Source organism: Schistocerca serialis, chromosome 1 (assembly GCF_023864345.2).
Source record: "Schistocerca serialis cubense isolate TAMUIC-IGC-003099 chromosome 1, iqSchSeri2.2, whole genome shotgun sequence".
NCBI classification, from domain to species: Eukaryota; Metazoa; Arthropoda; class Insecta; order Orthoptera; family Acrididae; genus Schistocerca; species Schistocerca serialis.
The window spans coordinates 263,633,796-263,661,399 of NC_064638.1; the positions used below are offsets into that span (position 1 = coordinate 263,633,796).

The window sequence follows — 27,604 nt, forward strand, 5'->3', positions numbered from 1 at the left end:
CAAACTCTCTTTGTGATTTGAAATGGTTTAGAAAAACATCGTGCTTTGTCTGGGCTTAGGACCAGCAATAATACTACTGAGGTACTCAACTGAACCAAGAATACTGCAGGCACAGTTCAAAGTAACATTTGTCTCACATTCTGCATACCAGACATTTTGATCACTGTAAACATAGAGACCTTAGTTTAACTTTGTTGCTTATTTATAACACACCCTCTTTTTCATGCAGTTAATTTTGTACTGATTCAAATAACTTTATTATTTAAATTGCAAACATTTGTGCTGAATATATTACATTAGTCGAAATTTGGTTCATGCAACCTGTACTGTAAGCAAATTTTGAAATTCGTCTTGTTAATGGGTTTATAGTCAGTGTAGGCCTGCCTACATGTGTCATAAATATTGTAACTTACCTGCTATAAAATTTACAGCAACTATGTTTAACTACCAATTTCAATCCACTTTTGCCCCCCCCCCCCCCCCCCCCCCACACACACACACACACACACACACACACACACACACACAATATGAAAATATTAACTTCCTTTGAATAACATCTTCACAACTTCCAGATGACACAAGTATTGAAATATCTGGTGTGATGAACAGCACCAAAAATGTCGCACCAATATTACAATCTGTGGTTGGCTGAATTTAATGTCAAGGTTGTAGTGACATACAGGCACCTGCAAAAAAATATAAGGTTTTCATGCCATTCGTTGAAAACATTTCTGACTGCATAGGAAAGATCTTGATGAAACAGAATGTCACTTTTGTCTACAAAAGTGTTTTGTAGGAGTAGAAAAACAAAATTTGTTGTGGAAAGTGCTTTGCACCCAGGATACCACCAGATTCAGTTTGATAAGACTCAAGTACTCGCAGCTATGAGCAGATACTGTGAAAGGCTGTACAGAGGCCATAGAGATTGCCAAACACCCCAATAATTTAATTGGAAGGCAGAAGCTGTGAAATTACATGGTATTTGGATGACAATGGCAACCGACAACGACAAACGCAAAAAGTGATGTCATGTCTCACTGTGGGAGCACATGGAAATGGAATTTTATTTAAGTCAGTAGCGAGCCAGAGTATTAATCAGACCTTTAAAAAAGCCCACAACCCCCCTTGAAGATGTCCTCCACGGATGGGGACAAAATGTTGGGTTTTAACAAGAAAATCATCGAACCACAGCATAATAGTCTGACATCCATACAAATTATGAAACTATATGTATGTATGTATGTTCCACATGTCCTCGTAAACTGCTGGACCAATTTCAGTCATACTTGGCACACGTGTAATTTACAGTCTAGAAAGAATCACTGAAGGGTTAAGAACCTCACACCTGTCAAAGGGTTGGGGGTGGGCATGGAGGTGAAGAAGCAGTGTAGCTCACGACATGAGAATGTAAATTCTTTAGTCATCCAGTAGTTCAAAGGGAGCACTTAGAGACTTGCAGCAACTTAATGCATAATTTCAAACCCTTACAAAACTTTTTCTCACTGTTGACTCCATGAAGTGGTGAAAGAAAAAAGTTCATCGCTCACTACATTTTCACTATTCATGCTGTAAAACTGCCACATAAAGCAATGCTTTTAATTTATTACTCCTTTATCACTAACTGTATTTGTGACATGTTGCAGAGAGTATTCACATACACTACTCAATATACCAGAAAAATTACATCTTGTACGACATTTATTTCAGGAGATATGACATCATAAACACTGTGATTCGCAAAAACTACTGCATCATGCAAGACATTTAAATGTATTCTTTGTTGCTGCTAACCATATTTGCAACAGTTTCCTGTAACAATATTGACATCTGCCGCTGAATGAACATAAAAAAGTATATTATTGTACGAAACGTAGTTCAGGAGATATGCTGTCACAAACACTGAGATGCGGGAGAAATGCTGCATCATGCATGACATTTTGAATTTATTACTACTTTACTACTAACTCTATTCACTATACATTTCACAGCCACTAGATATGTCTGAAAAATTATATCAGGGTAAGTCAATTATTATCTGCAATTTAGTTATATTTTTGTTTGTTTTGCGAGTACTGTTGTTTTATGTTGATGACACATGCTTTGTTTATTTATTGTTGTATCTTTGCAATTTTCAAGCTGCTAGGTTAGTTTCATTATCGCTGCTGTGCTGTTAATCAAGGCTGCTCCGCTAACTATTTGCACCAAAGAAGAGCAACGTTCAGTGACCCATTTTTTGTGGTCTGAAGGTGTATCAGGGACCGAAATTCATCAAAGACTTTCGGTACACTATGGGAACTATGTTTTGCCACAACGGAGTGTCTGTAAATGGATTGAAAAATTCCGAAATGGTCGCACAAGTGTTACACACGATGAAGGGGCTGGACGACTGTTTAGCGCCACAAATGAAGAAACCATTGAGCGTTCACGTGAAATGATTCTTTGAGACAGACGATTAACTATTGACAAAGTGGCGCGTCGTCTGCGATTTAGTCACGGTTCTGCCTACAAAATCATCCACAACAGACTTGAGTCTCATAAAGTTTGTGCAAGATGGGTCCCAAAACAACTCGCACAGTTGCATAAACAAATGTGCTTGGACATCTGCAAAAACATTTGGATCGCTGTGGTAACAAAGGGGACAACTTCTTAGACAGGATCATTACTGGTGACGAAACATGATCCATCATTACGAGCCGGAGAGTAAATGGTAGAGTATGGAATCGAAACATCCAAATTTGCCGTGCAAGAAAAAGTTAAAGACCCAACTGTCTGCAGGAATTCTTATGGTTTTTTTTTGGGATGCACAAGGCCCAGTACTGGAACAATATGGCGAAAGGGGCACAAGAATAAACAGTGTACATTAGAGTGAGATGCTTACTGCCAGGCTAAAGCCTGCAATTCAAAGCAAACACAGAGGATTTATGTCAAAAGGTGTTGCGTTGTTGCACGACGGTGCCCAATGTCCGTCCGCATACTGCTGCCCACACTGCTGAAATGCTCCAGAAACTTGAATTTGAAGTATTGAAGTACTGTATCATCCTCCATATAGTCCCGATCTTGCCCCTTCTGACTATCATTTGTTTGGTCCACTCAGACAGACATTAAGGGGCCGTCAATTTGCCTCAACGAAGCAGTGCATTCCTGGCTCACAGCTCAACCGAGAACCTTCTTTTATGAGGGCATCAGGAAGCTTGTACAACGATGTACCAAGTGCATTGAAACACAAGGAGACTATGTTGAAAAATGATGTTCTTGTATGTTTCCTATTTTATTACAATAAAATATTATAGCTATTTTGCAGATAATAATTGACTTACCCTCGTATCGTTGTACTGCTCCTAACAGCTCAGAAGATACGATGTCATAAACACTGAGCTACATGAAAACTGCTGGAAAAATTCACTAGACATACAGGTGAAATGTGTGTACACTGTACACATATGTGTGAATGTTGTTAAATATGTGTATGTTTGAAATGCATTTGACATGTGTATGCGGGTGAAGTCGTGAGTAAAAAGTTCACCCTAAATCCCTGGAACAGTTTCAGTCAAATTTGGAAACACACATTTGTTACATATTGGAAAGAAATACTGTTGTAGGGGTAAGAACTAACAGCCTCAGACTGGTGTGAGTGTGGTAACATGAGGAGGAGTAGGGGGGGGGGGGGGGGGGGGGTGTGCAGATGGACAGAGAGATGGAGGAGGAGGAGATGGACTTACAGAAGATTGGAATAAATACATGCCCAGGCAATGCTGAGATCAGAAGAAATACATACCCAGGCAATGCTGGGTACTCAGCAAGTATTCTAATAAATGTGAATCACTGTTAGGCAGTGATAATACACATGAGTAAGGTTGCACAGTAGTTGTGGTAAAATTGGTAGATAAACTGGCTCCTCTTCTTTGAAGTCCTTCTTCTGATCAGTCAGTAAAGACCAAAGAATGGTCTTAAATAGGTGGTATTGTGGGGTCTTAATCATAGGTTATCCTCATAGTAATTCATGCATGGGGTACAGAACTGGGAGCAAGTGGTGTATCGGTGAACTCGGTTGGGTGGGCAACGAGTGCCACTTAAGATGGTATTCTTCATTTCAAGGTAAAAGAAGAGGCCTTCATTAAGGAATTGGTTTAATTTCATTGTCTGGATTGTTGTGGTTGTTGATTGTTACACATTTTGTTTTGTTAAGCGTACATCTACAGACAAGAAAAAATTGAACACTAATCCCCACCATTGAGTTTGGACGTGGATGCAGAGAGAGAGAGAGAGAGAGAGAGAGAGAGAGAGAGAGAGGGAGAGAGAGAGAGAGAGAGAGAGAGCAGACACCCCCCTCCCCCCCACCCTCCCCTCCTTTTCCTCCAAATATTGGACACAAAAGGGGATGCATCATAGAAATTATTTTTGGGCATCAAACATGCTAAATTTTCGAATGAAGGAAACAAATTCTGCACTCGTTTTAACTGTTTCTCTTCCTCTGTGCATTCGGGAGGACGATGGTTCAATCCCGTGTCCGGCCATCCTGATTTAGGTTTTCCGTGATTTCTCTAAATCACTCCAGGCAAATGCCGGGATGGTTCCTCTGAAAGGGCATGGCCGACTCCCTTCCCCATCCCTCCCTAATCCGATGAAACCAATGACCTCGCTGTCTGGTCTCCTTCCCCAAAAACCAATCCAACCAACCTCTTCATCTGTACAAACGATGGGTAAGCATATGCGAGACTTCGTGCCAGCTCCCATTAATTTACAAATGCTACAAGTGCTACCTGGCAACTGGAGACACTATTACTACCAGTTCAGTACCGATGTGCTTGATGTGTTTCTAAAAGTTACAGTTTCTAAAATTTCAAGTGAAACAGTGACTACTATTTACAATATACTGAAAGTAACCCTTATCTCAATAGTTCTGCCTTGTTTTCATTACTAAACAATATTCTAAGAGGTCAGTGATGCTGTAAACGCACTGTGTGACAAAAAAAAAGTGAAGTACTCAGAAAGGGACAAGGAAACAAACTTAAACTTCATGGATTGAGAAATATTTGAGGTAATTTCAGTGATTACAAGATGACGACAAATTTACAAAGAACTTAGCAGTTTGAGCTCATGTATCAATATGACATTTCTGCCCCTCTAGCATCGATGGATGCACTTATTTGGTTGAGAAGGATATCTTAAAGCTGGTGTATCTGCTTCTGAGGCAAGTTGGCTAACAACTGTTGTGACTGCTTCTTTACATTCTGGATACTGGCACTGGAAAATGGACATACAAGCTAGTCCCACATATATTGTGTCAAGGTCAGATCTTGCAGACCACATGCGTACTTCCAAGTCACGCAGACAGTTCATAGACATGTGGCATGTGGATGAGCATTGTACCATTGAAAAATGACACCACGGTTCCAAGAACAGTAACAAATGAGGATGCTGGATATCCGTGATGTACTGGTTTACCATCACAGTTCCTTCAATAACTACCAGTGGTGAGCTGAAGTCATATCTGATGGCTCCCCACACTATGACAGCATGACTGTGCCTCTCCAAAACATTGAAACAATGGGACCTCTCCCCAGGGCACTGCCATACTACATGATATTGGTCATATTGGTGACTGCATTGGTCATATTGGTGACTGCATTGGTCATATTGGTGACTGCATTGGCCATATTGGTGACTGCATTGGTCATATTGGTGACTGCATTGGTCTCGTTTGCGATGGGTGAAACTACGATTCATCAGCATTACAAGCTTCCCAGTCCTGGTACAGCTTCAAACACAGCCATTTTGTGTCTGTGGGACTCTATGCATTGCATGATAATTGCGTGATGGGGCTGCTGCTTGTCTACGACTAGTGGTGCAGGAGGACAGAATGTTGCAGGGAGATGATTAGTTGTTCTCGGATGGCAGGTGCAGATGTGAGTGGATTACACTGTGCTTGGCATACAGTATGGCGATCCTCCCTTGTGGCAGTCAGATGTTGTTGACCAGAATCTTGACGACAATTATGCGTGCCCTCATGTTCCCGTGCAGTCCAAAATCTGGCCATTAAAAGTTCATCCAAGCACCGCACAAATCTGAATATTGTACAATTTGGCCAGCTAGTTAAGTGGAGATCCACAATGACGCTCCTTTCAGACTCTGTTAGGTGCTGATAAGCTTTCTCATATGGGTATGTGATGTCTCCATGTCCTCCACAGTAATCGCCTAATGTCTGATGTCGTTCAAAGGTGGCTATGTACATTTATGAAGTTATATTGATATCTTTTGTAATGAGCCTCTGGTTCTGATTTCTGTTTTCTAACTCCATGTCTTTCTTTGCCATATTACATTTTTTAATTGCATCTTTTACTCTGTCGTACCACCAACTGATTTGTTTCTCTTTCACTTTACCCTTTGTTTTGTGCATATATGCGGCAAAACAAAGTATAAAGTGAAAGACAAAGAAACCAGTTGGTAGAATGATAGAGTAAAAGAGACAATGAAAAGTGGGAAGGCAACTGGAGTAGATGAGCTGACAGCAGATATGATTAAAGCAGCAGGAATCCTTGGAATATAATGGTTACACTGGGTGATATGGGAAGAAGACAGTGCCGGATGAATGCCTTCAGATAATGGAAAAAGTCACAGAAAAAAGATAGTGGAAAATTCTAGAACACCAGTTAGGGGAACAACAGCACGGGTTCAGAAGTAATAGGGGAACAATAGATCTCATTTTCTCCCTCCGTCAATTAATGGAGATGTTTTGGGAAAAAGGAAAGGATTTGATAGTACTATTCGTGGATTTGGAAAAAACATATGACATTGTACCAAGGGATAAAATATGGGAATGCTTGAAAAAACATAATGTTCCTGATTAATTAAAAAATTCCAGATGCTGTACGATGGTTGTGAGAGCAGTGCACAAGTAGGAGATGGAAGATCAAAATGGTTTAAGAGAAAGAGAGGTGTTCAGCAAGGCAGTTTGCTCTACCTTTTACTCTTCATCACACTTACGGACACAACCATGAAAGAAATCAAGGAAGAAGAAAATGAAGATCTCAGTGCTTTTGTTTTTGCTCATGAAATTGCCATTTGGGGAGTGATGAAAATGGAGGTTCAGAGGAGACTAGATTACTGGAACACAAAATTTAAAAAAAATTCAAGTTAACTGTGAGTAGGAACAACACAGTGCTAATGAAGATGAGCAGGACACCCACACCTTGCATCATCATACTGGAGGGGGAGAAGCTTGAATGTGTGAAAAGCTTCAATTATTTGGGCAGCGTCATATCACACGATGGAAGTTCCAACTAGAAGTCTTAAACAGAATAACAAAATGATCTAGCTTCTTCCATCAAGTACAAAACCTCTCCCACCAAGTACAAAATCTAATCTGGGACAAGAAGGTCCCTCAAAGAGCCAAACAGACCATGTATGAAACTTACCCCCTGCCAATCTAATCTTCAGCATTCTTCTGTAGCACCACATATCGAAAGCTTGTATTCTCTTCGTGTCTATTTGTCCACGTTTCACTTCCATACATGGCTACACTCCATACAAATACTTTCAGAAATGACTTCCTGACACTTAAATCTATACTTGATGTTAACAAATTTCTCTTCTTCAGAAACGCTTTCCTTGCCATTGCCAGTCTACATTTTATATCCTCTCTACTTCGACCATCATCAGTCACTTTGCTCCCCAAATAGCAAAACTCCTTTACTACTTTAAAGTGTCTTATTTCCTCATCTAATTCCCTCAGCATCACCTGACTTAATTCGACTACGTTCCATTATCCTCGTTCTGCTTTTGTTGATGTTCATCTTATATCCTCCTTTCAAGACACTGTCCATTCCGTTCAGCTGCTCTTCCAGGTCCTTTGCTGTCTCTGACAGAATTACAATGTCATCGGTGAACCTCAAAGTTTTTATTTCTTCTCCATGAATTTTAATACCTACTCCGAATTTTTCTTTTGTTTCCTTTACTGCTTGCTCAATATACAGATGGAATAACATTGGGGATAGACTACAACCCTGTCTCACTCCCTTCCCAACCACTGCTTCCCTTTCATGCCCCTCAACATATACTAAACAAAAATATATGAAAAGCCCACAGAAAAAAACAGGGCAAGTCACAGTTTGTTCATTTCTCAGGAGAGGATATTTAAACTTTCAAGATTATAACAAATACATAAAACATTCCAATGAAGTGTAACTAATATAATTAAAATGCCAAATTTAATGGTTGTAGAGGATGTACATTAGAAAAATAATTACAATTGAAATTGTGCAATAAAATATACGCTACTTGCAAAAGACCTGCATCTTTATCATGAAATGAATGCAGTAAGTCCATCACTTTTTGTTAAGCTCTCGTCCCTCCTCTGTGTTGTTTAAGACTGGAAGTTTCTATTTGTTGGTCTTTGATTTTGGTTCATTATGTGCTAGGCCCCCCCCATGAACCATGGACCTTGCCGTTGGTGGGGAGGCTTGCGTGCCTCAGCGATACAGATAGCCGTACCGTAGGTGCAACCACAACGGAGGGGTATCTGTTGAGAGGCCAGACAAACGTGTGGTTCCTGAGGAGGGGCAGCAGCCTTTTCAGTAGTTGCAAGGGCAACAGTCTGGATGATTGACTGATCTGGCCTTGTAACAATAACCAAAACGGCCTTGCTGTGCTGGTACGGCGAACGGCTGAAAGCAAGGGGAAACTACAGCCGTAATTTTTCCCGAGGGCATGCAGCTTTACTGTATGATTACATGATGATGGCGTCCTCTTGGGTAAAATATTCCGGAGGTAAAATAGTCCTCCATTCGGATCTCCGGGCGGGGACTACTCAAGAGGATGTCGTTATCAGGAGAAAGAAAACTGGCGTTCTACGGATCGGAGCGTGGAATGTCAGATCCCTTAATTGGGCAGGTAGGTTAGAAAATTTAAAAAGGGAAATGGATAGGTTGAAGTTAGATATAGTGGGAATTAGTGAAGTTCGGTGGCAGGAGGAACAAGACTTCTGGTCAGGTGACTACAGGGTTATAAACACAAAATCAAATAGGGGTAATGCAGGAGTAGGTTTAATAATGAATAGGAAAATAGGAATGCGGGTAAGCTACTACAAACAGCATAGTGAACGCATTATTGTGGCCAAGATAGATACGAAGCCCACACCTACTACAGTAGTACAAGTTTATATGCCAACTGGCTCTGCAGATGACGAAGAAATTGAAGAAATGTATGATGAAATAAAAGAAATTATTCAGATTGTGAAGGGAGACGAAAATTTAATAGTCATGGGTGACTGGAATTCGAGTGTAGGAAAAGGGAGAGAAGGAAACATAGTAGGTGAATATGGATTGGGGGACAGAAATGAAAGAGGAAGCCGCCTGGTAGAATTTTGCACAGAGCACAACATAATCATAACTAACACTTGGTTTAAGAATCATGAAAGAAGGTTGTATACATGGAAGAACCCTGGAGATACTAAAAGGTATCAGATAGATTATATAATGGTAAGACAGAGATTTAGGAACCAGGTTTTAAATTGTAAGACATTTCCAGGGGCAGATGTGGACTCTGACCACAATCTGTTGGTTATGACCTGTAGATTAAAACTGAAGAAACTGCAAAAAGGTGGGAATTTAAGATGGGACCTGGATAAACTAAAAGAACCAGAGGTTGTACAGATATTCAGGGAGAGCATAAGGGAGCAATTGACAGGAATGGGGGAAATAAATACAGTAGAAGAAGAATGGGTAGCTTTGAGGGATGAAGTAGTGAAGGCAGCAGAGGATCAAGTAGGTAAAAAGACGAGGGCTAGTAGAAATCCTTGGGTAACAGAAGAAATATTGAATTTAATTGATGAAAGGAGAAAATATAAAAATGCAGTAAGTGAAACAGGCAAAAAGGAATACAAACGTCTCAAAAATGAGATCGACAGGAAGTGCAAAATGGCTAAGCAGGGATGGCTAGAGGACAAATGTAAGGATGTAGAGGCCTATCTCACTAGGGGTAAGATAGATACCGCCTACAGGAAAATTAGAGAGACCTTTGGAGATAAGAGAACCACTTGTATGAATATCAAGAGCTCAGATGGAAACCCAGTTCTAAGCAAAGAAGGTAAAGCAGAAAGGTGGAAGGAGTATATAGAGGGTCTATACAAGGGCGATGTACTTGAGGACAATATTATGGAAATGGAAGAGGATGTAGATGAAGATGAAATGGGAGATACGATACTGCGTGAAGAGTTTGACAGAGCACTTAAAGACCTGAGTCGAAACAAGGCCCCCGGAGTAGACAATATTCCATTGGAACTACTGACAGCCGTGGGAGAGCCAGTCCTGACAAAACTCTACCATCTGGTGAGCAAGATGTATGAAACAGGCGAAATACCCTCAGACTTCAAGAAGAATATAATAATTCCAATCCCAAAGAAAGCAGGTGTTGACAGATGTGAAAATTACCGAACTATCAGCTTAATAAGTCACAGCTGCAAAATACTAACGCGAATTCTTTACAGACGAATGGAAAAACTAGTAGAAGCCAACCTCGGCGAAGATCAGTTTGGATTCCGTAGAAACACTGGAACACGTGATGCAATACTGACCTTACGACTTATCGTAGAAGAAAGATTAAGGAAAGGCAAACCTACGTTTCTAGCATTTGTAGACTTAGAGAAAGCTTTTGACAATGTTGACTGGAATACTCTCTTTCAAATTCTAAAGGTGGCAGGGGTAAAATACAGGGAGCGAAAGGCTATTTACAATTTGTACAGAAACCAGATGGCAGTTATAAGAGTCGAGGGACATGAAAGGGAAGCAGTGGTTGGGAAGGGAGTAAGACAGGGTTGTAGCCTGTCCCCGATGTTGTTCAATCTGTATATTGAGCAAGCAGTAAAGGAAACAAAAGAAAAATTCGGAGTAGGTATTAAAATTCATGGAGAAGAAATAAAAACTTTGAGGTTCACCGATGACATTGTAATTCTGTCAGAGACAGCAAAGGACTTGGAAGAGCAGTTGAATGGAATGGACAGTGTCTTGAAAGGAGGATATAAGATGAACATCAACAAAAGCAAAACAAGGATAATGGAATGTAGTCTAATTAAGTCGGGTGATGCTGAGGGTATTAGATTAGGAAATGAGGCACTTAAAGTAGTAAAGGAGTTTTGCTATTTGGGAAGCAAAATAACTGATGATGGTCGAAGTAGAGAGGATATAAAATGTAGGCTGGCAATGGCAAGGAAAGCGTTTCTGAAGAAGAGAAATTTGTTAACATCCAGTATTTATTTAAGTGTCAGGAAGTCATTTCTGAAAGTATTTGTATGGAGTGTAGCCATGTATGGAAGTGAAACATGGACGATAAATAGTTTGGACAAGAAGAGAATAGAAGCTTTCGAAATGTGGTGCTACAGAAGAATGCTGAAGATTAGATGGGTAGATCACATAACTAATGAGGAAGTATTGAATAGGATTGGGGAGAAGAGAAGTTTGTGGCACAACTTGACCAGAAGAAGGGATCGGTTGGTAGGACATGTTCTGAGGCATCAAGGGATCACCAATTTAATATTGGAGGGCAGCGTGGAGGGTAAAAATCGTAGGGGGAGACCAAGAGATGAATACACTAAGCAGATTCAGAAGGATGTAGGTTGCAGTAGGTACTGGGAGATGAAAAAGCTTGCACAGGATAGAGTAGCATGGAGAGCTGCATCAAACCAGTCTCAGGACTGAAGACCACAACAACAATGTGCTAGACTGGAACAGAAATTTCTTGCGCCTTGACCACAAAACTGGTCTGACCACAAAGCTAATCTGTATATTTTCACAAGGTCTTGGCAGGAACTCTGGAAACATACTCTCAGACTTAGTCATTTGCAAAATAATCTTGATTTACCTTTCAAAAATTTCATATTATACAACACTATATGCATGATTAAGCCATAAGAATTTGTCTGATCCCTGTGGTTTGTACTCGAGCTCGATGTCTGCTTGGGGCCCACCAGAATGTACTGGTGTCAAAACTCAATTGTAAGAAATCCTGTATTTTAACACCATATATTCTTTCACAAACAGATGTTCTCTGAGTTGCCATGTCTTGAAAGAACATCACAATTTGTAACGTGCTTTTAAGGTGGTTATTCAATCATACACTTTCTTGTTGAACAGGAATGACTTTGTAAGGCGTTAGACTCATTCTTGTGATTTCAAAGGCATTTTGGTAACTCTGCAGTAACTCTTTTTATCAGACCAAAGTTTTTATCACATCCCATGTTAGTGTTCTCTTATTGGAAATACTACTTTGACACTATCTAATCTCTTATGAGTGAGATGCTGATGATCTATGAACACTGCATTGTTCTTATTCTGTCCTGAGCACCAATCACAGAGTATTACAAGAACCCTTACTCTTGGATCAAGGATTTTACTCACATAATAATGCAAAAAGTAACAACTTCATTTTCTCCTTTATTCCCCAAAACTTCAGTACAAGTATAACATATTGCATTACTGTTGGACACCTGATGAATGTTGAAACAGAAAACCATCAGAAATAATGATCTTCTCTGCCCCTGTTTGCAGTTGAAAAATTTTACACATTAGTAGCAAAGTGTCTGCTGAGTCATGTCCTGTGTCATAACTTATAGCTGCAACACTTGTGGTCTTGTTTTAAAAATATGTCACTCATGTAAAAATTGAAACTTGGTCATTGCTCCAATGATACTCTTGTACTTCTTGTGGGAGAATTACAGACCAGTTTTCAGAAAAATCACAGTGAAGCATCAAACATAGTTCTTCAGCCTGTACACACCATTTCACTTCTGCAATGTGTTGTTGTTGTAATTTCTTCAGATGCTGGTGTGTTACTGCTTTCATTGACTATTTACTAAGTTTATCACTCGTGGTCTTGGGGTAGCGTTCTCGCTTCTCGCGTACGGGATCCCGGTTTCGATTCCCGGCGGGGCCATGGATTTTTCCTGCCTTGTGATGACTGGGTGTTGCGTCGTCTTCATCATCATCATCATCATCATCATTATTATTATTCATCCCCATTATGGTCGGAGGAAGGCAATGGCAAACCACCTCCACTAGGACCTTGCCTAGTACAGCGGTGCGGGTCTCCTGTGTTGTCCCCTATGCTCCTCGGAGTATGGGACCTCATCATCATCATTATCAATGAAACTGTCAAAGGCAACAATTTTCTTAATTAGTTCATTTTCCTCCCATGTCACATATTTAATTTCTGCAGAGTTACCTGCTACGTCTTCCAGGCCAAGTGTCTGTAAAGCAGTCCTCCCTTTCCATGGCAGTCAACACATTCTTGAAACAAACAAGTCTCTTGTTTCATGTCACAGACTTCTAATGACTTCACACACCCAACCAAGGTGTCATATGTCATGTTCTCCAGTAAGTTCCAAATTCACACAGTATACATACAGACATCTAGAGGTAGGTGTGGAAATACCCACTTAGGTCGTAGTGCATAAAATTTTGATCTTCCAATATGTGAAGTTGTACAGTTGCTCTTATAAACTGCAAAAGTTTCTTTAATATTGCGAGTCACGTACCTCTTCACTTTAAGTTATTTACCTTCAACAGTTACAGTTATAGTGTCCTTTTTTTTGTTGGCACTCTGGGGAGAGCAGTCCCATTTATCTTCCAGATAAAATGACTGCACTACTTGAACACTTGAGCTGCTTCAACAGGATGACTGTAATACGGATCTGGTCTTCCCAAGACTCCTTTTACAGACCTCACATATCTTGATTTGTCTACCATGTACTTTGATACCAATGAAATGTGGTTCAAAATTGTTTTCTTTGATAATGTTTCTGGAATAACAGTTAAAACTTGCACCTATTCACTGTAGGATGCACAGTATTCAACAGCTGAATTGATATTTGTGAAAAATTCCTGGCAAGAGGTGCGGGAGTGCTTTGGTTCATTTTTTCTGAAGATGGAATTTCTACTTTGAAGAGTGTGGTCAGTTTTGCTGCAGTGTATTCATCCATAGCTTTAGTAATTTCTCTGCACTTTCTTGATGCACAGAGCAGCTTATGACTCATCTTCACTGACCAAGGTATCTTAATAGGACTAACACCTACTTCTTAACAGGACTAACACCGACCTCTGTAGTTGACTGATTTAATTCTTCTTCTGTTGATGCAAAATCTGCATCATCTGCACCATGGGAGGCTTTACCTTGTTCAGATACTATCATTGTTATTCTGTTAAAAAATTTAGAACACAAAAAGTCATAGCTGGAAACATCTTCACTTTGAAACAGACTTCAAATGAGAACACTTATTCCCAACCTGAACAAGGTCTGTTTTTTGTTTGTCTTATGTATCAGTCTTTTATGGGTATGCAGATAGTCACCAAACTTCACTCTCCTGTGGCCCCAGTCGGAAGACATTTCAAACAGTCCTTTTCGCATAACACACTGCAACTGTGTCAAATGGAAAATTACTCACGAAAACACAGAACTCCCTTGTTGGTCTCAGATTTCTTAGAAGCCTCTTCAGTAAACAAATTAGCACAGAACAACTACAATACAGAAACTTGCAATGAACAACCATGACAAAGAAACTGACAAGAAACCACAAAGTGCAAGAAATAACTGCAACAAATACAATAGAAATAAACAGTGTAACAAAGAAATTAGTAAGAAACAACTTCAGTGAAGACACAGATTACCCTTGAAAGTTACAAAAAAATGATTTTTTAAAATAAAACCTGTGCAACTTAAAGCTGGAAGCTCTCATTTACAGAGAATGTTGTACTACATGGTACTAATCAACAGAAAACAATTTTTTCTGTAAATTATAAATAAAATTCAAAGGCAACAGTGAAAGAACTTTGACAGATATGTCCGAATGGAGGGTACCATTGTAATTGTAAACAAATTATCTTTCAAATAAAAAAAAAAGGGTGCACAGTCCGGAACCGCGCGGCTGCTACGGTCGCAGGTTCGAATCCTGCCTCGGGCATGGATGTGTGTGATGTCCTTAGGTTAGTTAGGTTTAAGTAGTTCTAAGTTCTAGGGGACTGATGACCACAGATGTTAAGTCCCATAGTGCTCAGAGCCATTTGAACCATTAAAAAAAAAAAAACCAACAGAATATCTAGAACTGTTATAGAGATACAGCTTTTTAAAAAATTTCTAAGATTCGCAACTTCATTGCTTTTCTCTAGGGGCAGGAATTTTTTTGGAGAAAACAAAAAATGTGTCTTACTTCTAAATTTTAACATATGCTAAATTCAATAACATCACAGACTGTGAAGGTAATCCCCTTGCCTGTAGTGATATGGATTATGCCATTTTTGCATTTCATCTGTCGTGCTTTCTGGATGCCATCATTCCCTGTAGAATTTTTTTGTTTCCTCCTCGTTTCAGTTATATTGGATGTACAAAGTGCTGTCCAAGGATTTCTACTAGGGCTTGTCATCTTGCCTATTTAATGTTGTTCTGCCTTCACTTTTTCAGTACAGGTAACACACTGCCTAATGCTTTCTCTTGAAATTTCCAGCAGTCTCTGGTTCTTTCAATTTAAGCAGGTCCCACACCCTTAATTTCTTACTTTTCTTCAGTTTTGGTCTGCAGTTCATTGTTAATTAATTATGGTCAGAGATCATACCTGCACATGAAAATGTTTTGCAGTTTCATTTTGATATCTGGTTGTATATAATCTATCAGAAACCTTCTGGTGCCTTCAGTTTTCTTCCACATGTGCAATCTTTTCATGATGACAATGATTAAATTGCCCCCCCCCCCCTCCCAGTTGACTTCCTCCTACCATGTTTCCTTCTTTTCCTCTTAAAGAACTCTATTCTTCCAACACAATTAAATCTTCGTCCGCCTCAACTATCTGAATATAAAGTTCTCAACGGTATTGAGCCACAATCTTGCAAAATCTTTTGAAAGAGTAAACTGCCATTTGACTGAGTACCACCACTATATTCTGTACTAGCTAGATTTTGGCTTTTATGTCATTATCAAGTACAATGAATAATACTGGTGTAATAACTTTTAGCTTTGCACTTGATAACGGTATAAAAGCCGAAAACAGGATACCGGTAGTGCAGAAGATCTACTAATACAGTACACAATCAAATAGCAGTTCACTCTTTCAAAAAACTTGAATAAATTTTCTTCATCTTTCTTCGCTGTACATTATTCGTCTCTTCAACTGCGGAGTTGTTCCGTATAGGAACTTGTCATATTGTGGTTGGCTCTCTAGGCTACTAGAATGCGTTCACTGTACTAGCTCCCCGCATTCCATGTTCTCATTCATTATTAGGGCTGCTACTGCATTCCCCCACCTGATTTGTATAGTCACCTGCGTAATAGTAACAACAGAAAAAAGTTCATTACGAGTGCTTCTTTTCTCGTATGTATTAGCCAGCAACAGTTAAATGGAAATAACATTTTGTTACTAGCTTGTTCGCAACAGTGAAGTGATTACATTGGCTGCATGACTTCTGCAAAGAACAAGTAACCACCTTCACATGACTAATCCTAAATTAGTTTATCACAGCAGCTGTCGGAGAACCGTATCGATTGCAGTGAAACATGCCGTAATGTGTTTGGAAGCGCCATCTTGAGTCCGCACGTAATGACACTACGCATTATACGCTCCGTTTGTTGGCTACTGCTCGGCAATTCGTCGCCATTTCAATAATGTCGTAAACACCCTCTGTAGCACACGTACATGTCAGAATGCTTTTTTTAAACATTCCTTTTCGCTGTCTACATGCTTCAACAATGATGGATCTTTTTGCACACGTCATTTGCGAAGTATTTTAGGACTACATAAGACAGTCTAGCTAATGTTATTGCAGCTATTTCGTCTTGAGTTAAAAACACAGTAAACTCGTGTAACTTGTCATATAAGTAATTATCTCATTGTATTAAAATAAATCCACGTTTTCTAATTCTTGTGATGTCATTTAGTTACTATCGTCAAAAATTTTCAAAACTTTTTCTTTGCATTCTTACGCCACGTGCTATTTGCTTTAATTGATTGTAGTTTTGAAGGTATGTCTCATTGCATTGTTGTAATCGATGAGTGCTAGTTTCCCGGATTAATTACGATTTTCTCTTCGTGACATTGCGGCTGAATACGAGAAATTCTTCTCTATATTTTAGTCTTATTGATTATAATACACTTAACGGTACCTCCTCCCCCCCCCCTCCCTCCATACCCCGTTGACGTTCGTGTCCGTTATTTTTTTTTTTTAATTTTTTTTTTTTACATCTTTTTCGAATTCGTGCCGCGGATGCGGCAAATAGGCCGCCTCTTATGTTTTGATGAAATAGTATATATAAATTATATTTTTTAGCTGGCACAATTACTATGGAGTCGCTCATTTTGTTGAAGATTTTTTGGGTCACCGCATTTTCATTTTGCGTTGTTTAATTCTTACAACATAAATCTGTGAACTTCATTTATTTTTACAGTCTGATTCCGTTCTTATTTTGTTGGGAGAACATCTAGAAAAACGTTTAATCTCTAGTTCATATATCAGACGTTGTCTATTTTCTTTTCTCCATACTATCACATGTAAAGACGTGACGGCAACTGAGTTATGTTTTATGTTTGATTGCTATCCCCCCCCCTCGATTGCTACCCCCGCCCCCCCTGATTGCTAACCCCCCCCCCAGCCTTTAATTGAGCGCCGCTGTTCGGTTGTGGCTTCAGCGTAAACATTATTTAAATTTCTCAAAAATTCGCATAAGCACAACATTTTGGTTGTCATATGTATAGGCCTAATACGAAATTAAGGATTTCGTTCGTTGAGAGCAAGTTACTGTGCACCATTTTCTGTCGATTGTTTCTAGAAAATACAAATTATGTAGAGACAAAGTGAAGCTTTACCTGTGAGCTAATGATAGCGTAAATTTATGTCATAGAAGTATTACTTATCGGTTAAAAATATGAACACACACAAGTACTTAATTTTAATCACTTTGATAGAGATTTCACCCTTGAAATTAGTTCACTTATGCTTTTTGCAACACATTAATTTCCCGTATTCTCTGTAGTTGCAGTGAGGCTGCTTTTTAATTTAACCTATCAGAAATCAGTATTGTGTGCTGTGGTGTAGTACAGGTATTGCAAAAAAATAAATCGATGCTGAATTGTTTTCTCCAGAGCCTGTGGCTATAGAACTCATCATCTTTGAAAAATCCTAATTTCCTCCATTTCTAATCAAAATTGTAAAAGTAGCAACTTTGATGGGACATGGGGAGAACATGATGTGCTGTTTTGCACATGCCAATTGTTAGTGAGTACAGTGTATTCTTTAGTGTGGATATTCAGAAGGCTGTTAAAATGCATGTTATCTTTACTCTGTGGTAAAATATTCAGAAAATTCAAAAATGTTGTTGCAAAATATAATAGGTTGCCAAAAATTTCTAGTTGGTGGTAGGAGTTCTATGTTATGTCTGTTTTGAAGTAGGCCTACTGTAGAGTGTCTTGTGACAGTAAGTTTATCATTTATGGGGTACTTTGATCTGTGGCATTTATACTGTTGGCCATTAAAATTAAAACAATACCATGAAGCTGGCAGCTAACAAATATTAATTAGGCATATGCCTAATGTGTACTACATGCTTGGCTATGCAAATGTTTAGTGTTTCAGCACACCCACACAAAGCAGGTAGGAGTAACACCACACGTTGTGTGTACAAGGAATTAAATGACAGAATTCCCATTTAGAAATCACATTTGAATGGAGGTTATTTATGAAAAGATGATGTTAGGACAGCTAAAGGAGGAGGAGAGAGTTGGTTTTTGAGAGCAGCAGAGCTGTGACATATTGAGGCTGTGGCTTATCAGTGTATGATATTGCTGTCCTTTTTGGTCGGGATTCCATGTCAGTCATATGAATATGTAGTGAATGCCCTCAGGAAAGCAAACTCAATGACATGCACAATCTTGGCAGCCCTTTGCCCAACTGTGCAGATTGTACAGTCGTGAGCCGGCCGAAGTGGCCGTGCGGTTAAAGGCGCTGCAGTCTGGAACCGCAAGACCGCTACGGTCGCAGGTTCGAATCCTGCCTCGGGCATGGATGTTTGTGATGTCCTTAGGTTAGTTAGGTTTAACTAGTTCTAAGTTCTAGGGGACTAATGACCTCAGCAGTTGAGTCCCATAGTGCTCAGAGCCATTTGAACCATTTGTACAGTCGTGTCACATACTTAGGGTCAGGAGATGGTCTTGTATACAGCAAGAGAACCTAACACACAGAATTAGAGATGACGTCTGGAATGCCAATTACTGTTAAGCACAATGACCATAGTTACAGAGAATAAGCCATCAGTGATGTGTCCAATGTCAATACTGGACACATGAATGACACTACATTGTCTCTTTAGATGGTTCTGACTTCTCCATTCGTCACAATGGATGGAATCCACAAGAAGGAATTAATGTTGCAAAATTTATCCAACCCCCTCCCCCCCCCCCCCCAAACCACCACCACCACCACCACCTCCACCTCCTCCTCCTCCTCCTCCTCCTCCTCCTCCTCACAGGCCCAGCACCTTTCATGTGATTGTATTTAATGGCATTGATTGCACATCACCACCACTTCTGGTTCCCAAACCTAGTAATGTGGACAGCAGGCATTACCTTTTGACATTTTAAGGCCAGTGGCTGTGCCTTATCTTCAACATATCTTTTGACGAGATAATACAAGACTACATGTTGCCCCTGCTGTCGTATCCTACCTTGATGCAGAGGGTGTTCAGTTGTGCTGCTGGCCAAAACACTGTTATGGTATCTCACCCATTAGAGAGATGTGATTATGGGTCCAGCACATCGTTCAGATCTCGGCCATTAGAGAGATTGAAATGTGAATTTCCAAGAGGCTGACATGCTGCAGCTTGCCAGCCACGGCAATTGATGAACTCTTGTCATATAGCTGAAGCAGCATGGAGTGAGGTATCTGTACCTGTTATCTATACTCAGTTCGACTCATGCCCAGCTGGGTTAGAGCCTTTGTTGCGCAGATGATGACAGCTCTGTCTACTAAATTTCATACTGTGTAAACACGCAAACCATCCATAAATTTACTGTATACACACAATAAGCAAAGTTTATAAAAGGAAAGTTACTAATCACCATATAACGGAGATGCTGAGTCGCAGATAGGCACCACAAAAAGACACATTTAAAGCTTTCGACCATTGGCCTTTGTCAACAGTAGACGGATTTTTCATTGTTTAATAAGTAAAATTTACTTATTTGCTATCCATCCTGGTGTTGCAGTTTTAATGGGCAGCAGTGTACCTTTTCTTCGTTCAACTTGTATTCCACTTAATTTTTTTACACTGATTATTTATCTGTTTTTCTGTCATAAGGCGGTTCTTAGAAATATTTAATTATATCATGAAGTGAAAAGAATTCTGAGTTGTGGACATGTCATATTTACCATAGCAAAGGTTAATCATTGTACATCTACATCAATACTATGAAATCCACTGTACAGCATGTGTTGGATGGTACCCTGTACTGGAACTACCATTTCCTTTCGTTTTCCACTCGTAAATGGAGAGAGGGGGGAAAACAACTGTCTATATGCCACTGTATGAGTCCTAATTTCTCATATGTTATCTTTGTGGTCCTTAAGTGCAGTGTATGTTGGAGGCAGTAGAATTGTTCTGAAATCAGCATCAAATGTTGGTTCTATAAATTTTCTCACTAGTGTTCCTCGAAAAGAATGTCACTTCCCCTCCAGGACTCCTCATTCGAATTCCTGAATCATGTCCGTAACATTTGCATGTTGTTCGAACCTACCAGTAACAAACTTAGCAGCCTGCTTCTGAATTGCTTTGATGGCTTCCTTTAATCTAATATGGTACGGTTCCCAAACACTCGAGCTTTACATGTTTGTTTTGACTTCATATCACCCAGATATTTAAATGATGTGACTGTGTCAAGCAGGACACTAGTAATGCTGTGTCCTAACATTACAGGTTTATTTTTCCTACTCATCCACATAGAAATTTTGTCTAAGTCATCTTGTATCCTCCTACAGTCACTCAACTTTGACACCATACCATACACCACATCATCATTAGTAAACAACCGCAGATTGCTGCCCACCCACTTCCCCAAATCATTTATGTATAGAGAACAGCATTGGTCCTATCACACTTCCCTGAGTCACTTCTTGTCTTGAATGAACGCTCATCAAGGTCAACATCCTGGGCTCTGTGTCAAAGACTTTCCCGAAATCTAGCAATACAGTATCTGTCTGTTGCCTTTCTTCCATAGTTCGCTGTTCATAATGAAAAAAGGGAAAACTGAGTTTTGGACAAGCAGTGCTTTCTGCGACCATGATTATATGTGTACATAAGATTCTCTGTCTCAAAAAAATTTATTACATTCAAACTGAGAATGTGTTCAAGGATTCTCCAGTAAACCGATGGTAGGGATATTGGTCTGTAATTTTATGAGTCTGTTGGTGTGCACTTCTTATACACCGGAGTCACCTGCGCTTTTTTCCAGTCACTTGGAACTTTGCGCCAGGCGAGAGATTTGCAATAAATGTAAGCTAGGTAAGGTGGCAGTGCTGTATACTACTCTGTAGATACCTGAATTTGGATTCCATCTGGACCTGGTGACTTATTTGTTTTCTACTCTTTCAGTTGTTTCTCCATACCAGGGATGCTGATTATGATGTTGTCTGTACCAGAGTCTGTTTGATGGTCAAATGACAGTATATTTGTACAATTCTCTTACAAGAATGATTCCTTAAATGTGAAATTCAAAACTTCGGCTTTTGTTTTGCTATTGTCAGTGACCACACCAGACTGGTCAACAAGTGACTGGATGGAACCGTGAGACATGCTTAATAATTTTATTTGGACTGCCATCACAGGCAAAAGCGTGGAATATAGTACATCCTTTCTGTACACTGAGGGATAGTTTCCACACCTCCCGCTTCCTGTGAACTGCAGACCTTTCCGAGGTGGGGTGGTTCATGTGCCTCAATGAAGAAGGTAATCGTATCATAGATGCAATCACAATGGAGAGGTATCTCCGGAAAGGCCAGATTAACACACAGCTCCTGATAAGGGGCAGCGTTTTCAGTAGTTGTGGGGGCAACAGTCCAGATGATTAACTGATATGGCCTTGTCACATTAACTAACATAGCTTTGCTATGCTGCTACAGGGTACAGCTAAAAGCAAATGGAAATGGCAGCTATAACTCCACCCCCCCCCCCACCCACCCCCCCTTCCCCCCGGTCTCTCACCTCCCCCAAGGGCATGTAGTGTTTCCTGATGTTGGTTGTTAGTGGCATCCTCTTAGGTGAAAATATTCTGGAGGTAAAGTAGTCCCCTATTCAGATCTCGGGGCAGGGACTAGTTTGGAGAATGTCATGAGGAAAGCCAAAACTGGCATTTTACAGGTCAGTGTGTGGAATGTTAGATCCTTCAGTTGGGTAGGTAGGTTAGAGATTTTTTTAAAAAAAAAAAGAAGAAGAAGAAGAAGAAGAGGAAGAAGAAGATAGGTTGAAGTTGTGGTTGGAATTCGTGAATTGTAGTGGGAGAAGGAACAGGACTTGGGTTCAGGTCAGTACAGGGTTATAAACACACAATCAAATGGGGTAATACGTGAGTAGTCCTAATAATGAGTAAGAAAGTAGGCGTGTTGGTAGCTACGATGAATAGCATAGTGAATGCATTATCGTAGCTAAGATATACACGAAACCAACACCCACTACAATAGTACAAGCTCGTATGCTAACTCTGCACATGGTCAAGAGATTGAAAGAATGTATGATGGGATAAAGAGAATTATTCGGTTAGTTAAAGGCAATGAAAATTTGTTATAGATGACTGGAATTCAGTATTATAAAAAGAAAGAAAAGGAAAAAAACTGTAGAAAACATGGACTGGGGAAGAGGAATAAACAAGGAAACTGACTGGTGGAATTTTGCACAGAGCCTGATTTAGTCTTTGCTATCACTTGGTTTAAGAATCATGAAAATAGATTATATACATGGAAGAGACCTGGATACACTGGCACATTTCAGATTGATTATATAGTAAATCAGTAGTTCGAAACCCAATTTTAAACAGTATGACATATCCGTGGACTCTGACCATAATTTATCAGTTATGAACTACAGACTGAAACGAATGAAATGGCAGGAAGTTTGGAAATTAAGGAAATGGGATATGGGTAAATTCAAGGAACCAGAGGCTGTCGAGAGTTTGAGGGAGAATCAGGAGATATTGGAATGAAACAGGGCTAAGGAACACAGTAGATGATGTAAGGGTAGCCGTGAGATACAAAATGATGAATGCAGCAAAGAATCAAATATGGAAAAATTTAAAGTTCAGTAGAAATCCTGGGATAATGATAGAGATATTGAATTAATGTACGAAAGCAGATATCATAAAATTGCAGCTAATGATGCACAGGAAAGGGAATACAGACATCTAAAAAAGATGATGGACAAGAAGTGCAAAATGGCTAAACAGTAATGGCTAGAGGAAACAATCCAAGACTGTAAGAGTAATGCATATATATAAGGGAAAGATAGATGCTGTCTGTAGAAAAACACAGACCTGTTGAGAAAAAGAGAAGCACCTGTATGAATATCAAGCCAGCACTAAGTAAAGAAGGTAAAGCTGAATGGTGGAACGAATATAAAGAGTGACTTAAGGCAAACAAACTGGAGGACAAGGTTCTAGAGATAGAAGAGGAAGTAGGTGAAGACAAGATGGGGAATGTTGCTGCAAGAATAATTTGACAGAGCACTGAAAGACTTCAGTAGGAAAAGGCTCATGTAACAGACGACATTCCCTCAGAATTATTAAGATTCTTGGTAGAGCCAGCTATGATAAAACTATTTCACGCGCTGTGCAAGATATATGAGACAGGCAAAACACTCCCAGACTTAAGAAAGAGTATATTAGTTCCCATTCCATAGAAAACAAGTGAATATGACAGAACCATCAGTATTGTAAGACACAGCTGCAAAATATTGACCTGGAAATTCCAGGTACGAATATCAAAAATGTAGGAAAAGATAGATTGCTATTAACCGTAAAGAAGACACATCAAGTTGCAGACAGGCACAATTAAAACACTTACATAAATCTTTCGGCCACAGCCTTCGTCAGTAAGAGAGAGAATGATGTGTGTGTCTCTCTTACTGATGAAGGCTCTGGCCAAAAACTTTGTGTAAGTGTCTTTTAATTGTGCATGTCTGCAACTTTACTTACCTTCTTTATGGTAAGTAGCAATCTGTCTTTCCCTACGTTATAAATATCGACATGAATTGTATACAGAAGAATAGATAAACTTTCAGAAGCAGATCTTGGGAAGATTAGTTTGGGTTCCAGAGAAATGTAGGAACATGTGAGCCAATACTGACCTTAAGACTTAGCCTAAAAGATAGGCTGAAAAAAGCCAAACCTAGGTTTCTAGCATTTGTAGATTTAGGGTAATCTTTTGACAAAGTGGCCTGTATTACATTTTTGAAGTTCTATCAGTAGTATTGTAGATTTAGGGAAAGCTTTCGACAATGTTGATCGGATTACACACTTTGAAATTCTAAGGATAGCAGGGATGCGTGAAAGGGAAGCGGTAGTTGAGAAGGGAGTGAAACAATATTGTTAAGTCTCCCTGATAATGATCAATGTATACCTTGAGCAAGAAAAGCAAAGGAGAATTGTGGGAATTCAGTTGTAAGTTCATGGAGAAGAAATAAAAACCTGGCAGTTTGCTGATGACATTGTAATTCTGTCAGATGTGGCAAAGGATTTGGAAAAACAATTTAACGGAGTAGATAGTGTTTTGAAAGGAGATTATGTGATGAATATCAACAACAGTAAAACAAGTGTAATGGAATGTTATCAATTTAAATCAAGTGACACTGATGGAATTAGGTTAGGAAATGAGAAACTAAAAGCAGTTGTTGAGTTTTGTTATTTGGATAGTAAAATAATTGATTAGTGATAAAGTGGAGAGGATTTAACGTACAGATTCGCAATAGCAAGAAAAGCATTTATGAAAAAGAGGATCTAATATCAATTTATGTGTTAGGAAGTCTTTTTCTGAAAGTGTGTGTGTTGGGTGTAAGCACTGTTTTGAAGCAAAACATGAATGATAAACAATTCAGACAGGAATAGAACAGAAGCTTTTGAAATAATTTTCTGTGGAAAAATGCTGAAGATTAGATTGGTGGATTGAATAACAAATGAAGTGATACTGAATCGGACTGGGAAAAATGAATTTGTGGCACAACATCCCTAAAAAAGGGGATTTGTTGATAGGACACTTCCTGAGGCAGCAAGTATTGTTGGTAGGGTGTTGGAGGGTAAGTGCATGGGGTAAAATTGCCAGAGGGAGATAAAGGGGTGAATACAGTAAGCAGGTTCAAATGGATGCAGGCTGCTATAGTCATGCAGAGATAAAGAGCCTTGCAGAGGACAGCTACATTGGACCTGTCGTTGGAAATTGTTGAGATGTTGAACCCAAGTGAATTGTTAATTCTTAGTTAACTTTACATAGCAGTTAATCATTGTATTTCTTTTGATTCTAAATAATAAATTTTATTTTGTCCAATATTGCTGCAGGTGGGAGCTGTATGTGAAGTAAAGCATCCTGAAAGAAAAGAACAACTAGAAGCCACAATTACTAAGATTCAGGATTGCAGTCAGTACACAGTCGGTAAGTTCTGTACTCCTAATTATGATGCATAGGATATAATATTTAATGTAAATTTGCCCTGCAATGAGTGAGATCACTTTTGATTTTTTTTATTATGGCTTTATCTTTACCATTGTATACTATACAGTGGAACAGCAGCATACTCTGATATCAGTTAAATCAAAAGTTAAGATTTACTAGTTTCATATGTAGTTAACAAAAAAACAAGAATTCTAGACACTACTGCTGGTTGCTGCTTCGTGAAATTTGTTGTTGTATTGTTTTTGTGGTTTAGTGTATGTTTGTTACTTCCCACTGCTGTTTTTGTGTTGGTACTTTATGATCACATGAATCATTATTGGCAATATTTTGGAAAAGACAGATTGCTACTACTGTCAAATGACATGTTGAGCTGCAGACAGGCACAACAGAAAGACTATTCCATATTTAGCTTTCGACCAAAATGTTCTTCAGACTAGAAAAGAAATCACACAGACATTCACACAAGAAAGCACACATGACCGTTGTCTCTGGCCACTCTGTTCAGAATACAACTGTCACTTTGAACGAAAGTAGCAATCCGGGAGGGGGTTTGCAAAGAGCACTGTCAGACACTGTGCAGTAACTAGATGGTAGCAGGGCAAGACTGCCAGGTGCAGCATCAAGAGGCTGTGGACGAGGGAGGGGGGGGGGGGGGGGGAGGCATGGCAGGAATGGGATGTGGAAGAGGAAAAGAAGGGGGAAAGATTGATGGGTGTGTTGGCAGAGCGGTGCATAGTGAGGGTGAGGGGACATGAGTTGGGTAGACGGAAGATATGGGAACAGTAGGTTACCAAATGTTGAGTCTGAGATAATTTCACAAGGATAACTCTCACATGCACAGTTCAGAAAAGCTAGCGGTGGATGGGAGGATTCAGATGGCCCAGGTTGTGAACCAGCCATTGAAATCAAGCATGTTATGTTCAGCTGCATGTTGTGCCACAGGGGTGGGCCCATTTTACATTCTTGGCCATAGTATGGCCGTGGCCATTTACCCATGTGGACAGCTTGCTGCTAGTCATACTAATAGAGAAAACTGGGCAATGATTGTAGCAAAGCTGGTATATGACATGGCTACTTTGACAGGTGACCCTCCCTCTAATAGGGTAGGGTAAGCCTGTGATAGGACTGGAAGTGGTGGGTGGATTGGGGATGGGGGTCTGTGGTGATATGGCATGGGAAATCTGTCTGTGGACTGGGTCTTGGGGATATTGCCTGTCTGTAACAGCCTTTGTGAGAGGTTCAGCATACTGCGCAAAGGAGTTTTTGCCCATCCCATGGTGGCCAGGCTGCATAGAAGGATTTGCTATATGTTGGCCACCTCCTTGATCACATCTCTATCCACATTGGGCAAGGGAGTTGTTGTCTCTGGGCCGCCAACCTATATGGGAGAGAGGTCCTGTATGTTGACTATCTCATCACTGATGGCTCCATCCACACCTCACCATTCCTTCCACAATGAAAAATGCCTCTCATACAGCCTGGCTCCAGAGGAAGGCATATCTACAGTGACAAGAACTTCCTTTTCCAGTACGTTGAAAGTTTCACCAGCGTCTTCACTGGCAGCACTATCCTCCAGACCTAGTTGCAAACAGATTTCCAGTGTTCTTTCACAATGCATCATCAATACAGACCACCCCCAAAGACAGCTACAAAGACGTACGTCCTTCGTCATCCAATACCAACCCAGACTGGAACTGGACCCCCTCTTTCACCAGGGCGTTGGTTACCTATCATTATGCCCTGAAATGAGGGACATCCTACGCGAGCTCCTTCCCAATCCTCCTAAAGTGGTTTCCTTTTGCCTACCCAATCTCCACAACTTCGTAGTCCATCCTTATGCCACTCCCAATCCCAGCCCTCTTGCCACAGTGGATGGACTCAGATGCAAAATCTATCAAATCCACTCATCTATAAGTTCTTACTCCAGT

General features: G+C 39.9%; 1 protein-coding gene across 2 annotated transcripts in view; it reads left to right on the top strand.

Moving 5' to 3' along the window:
* The window catches only part of LOC126467509 (AT-rich interactive domain-containing protein 4B-like), a 162,078-nt gene that overhangs the window by 32,481 nt on the left and 101,993 nt on the right, over window positions 1-27,604 (top strand). For both annotated transcript variants that reach the window (XM_050096468.1, XM_050096467.1), the window contains exon 4: window positions 25,562-25,655. In XM_050096468.1, the coding sequence (XP_049952425.1) occupies window positions 25,562-25,655 (94 nt within the window). The remainder of the gene's footprint in view (window positions 1-25,561; window positions 25,656-27,604) is intronic.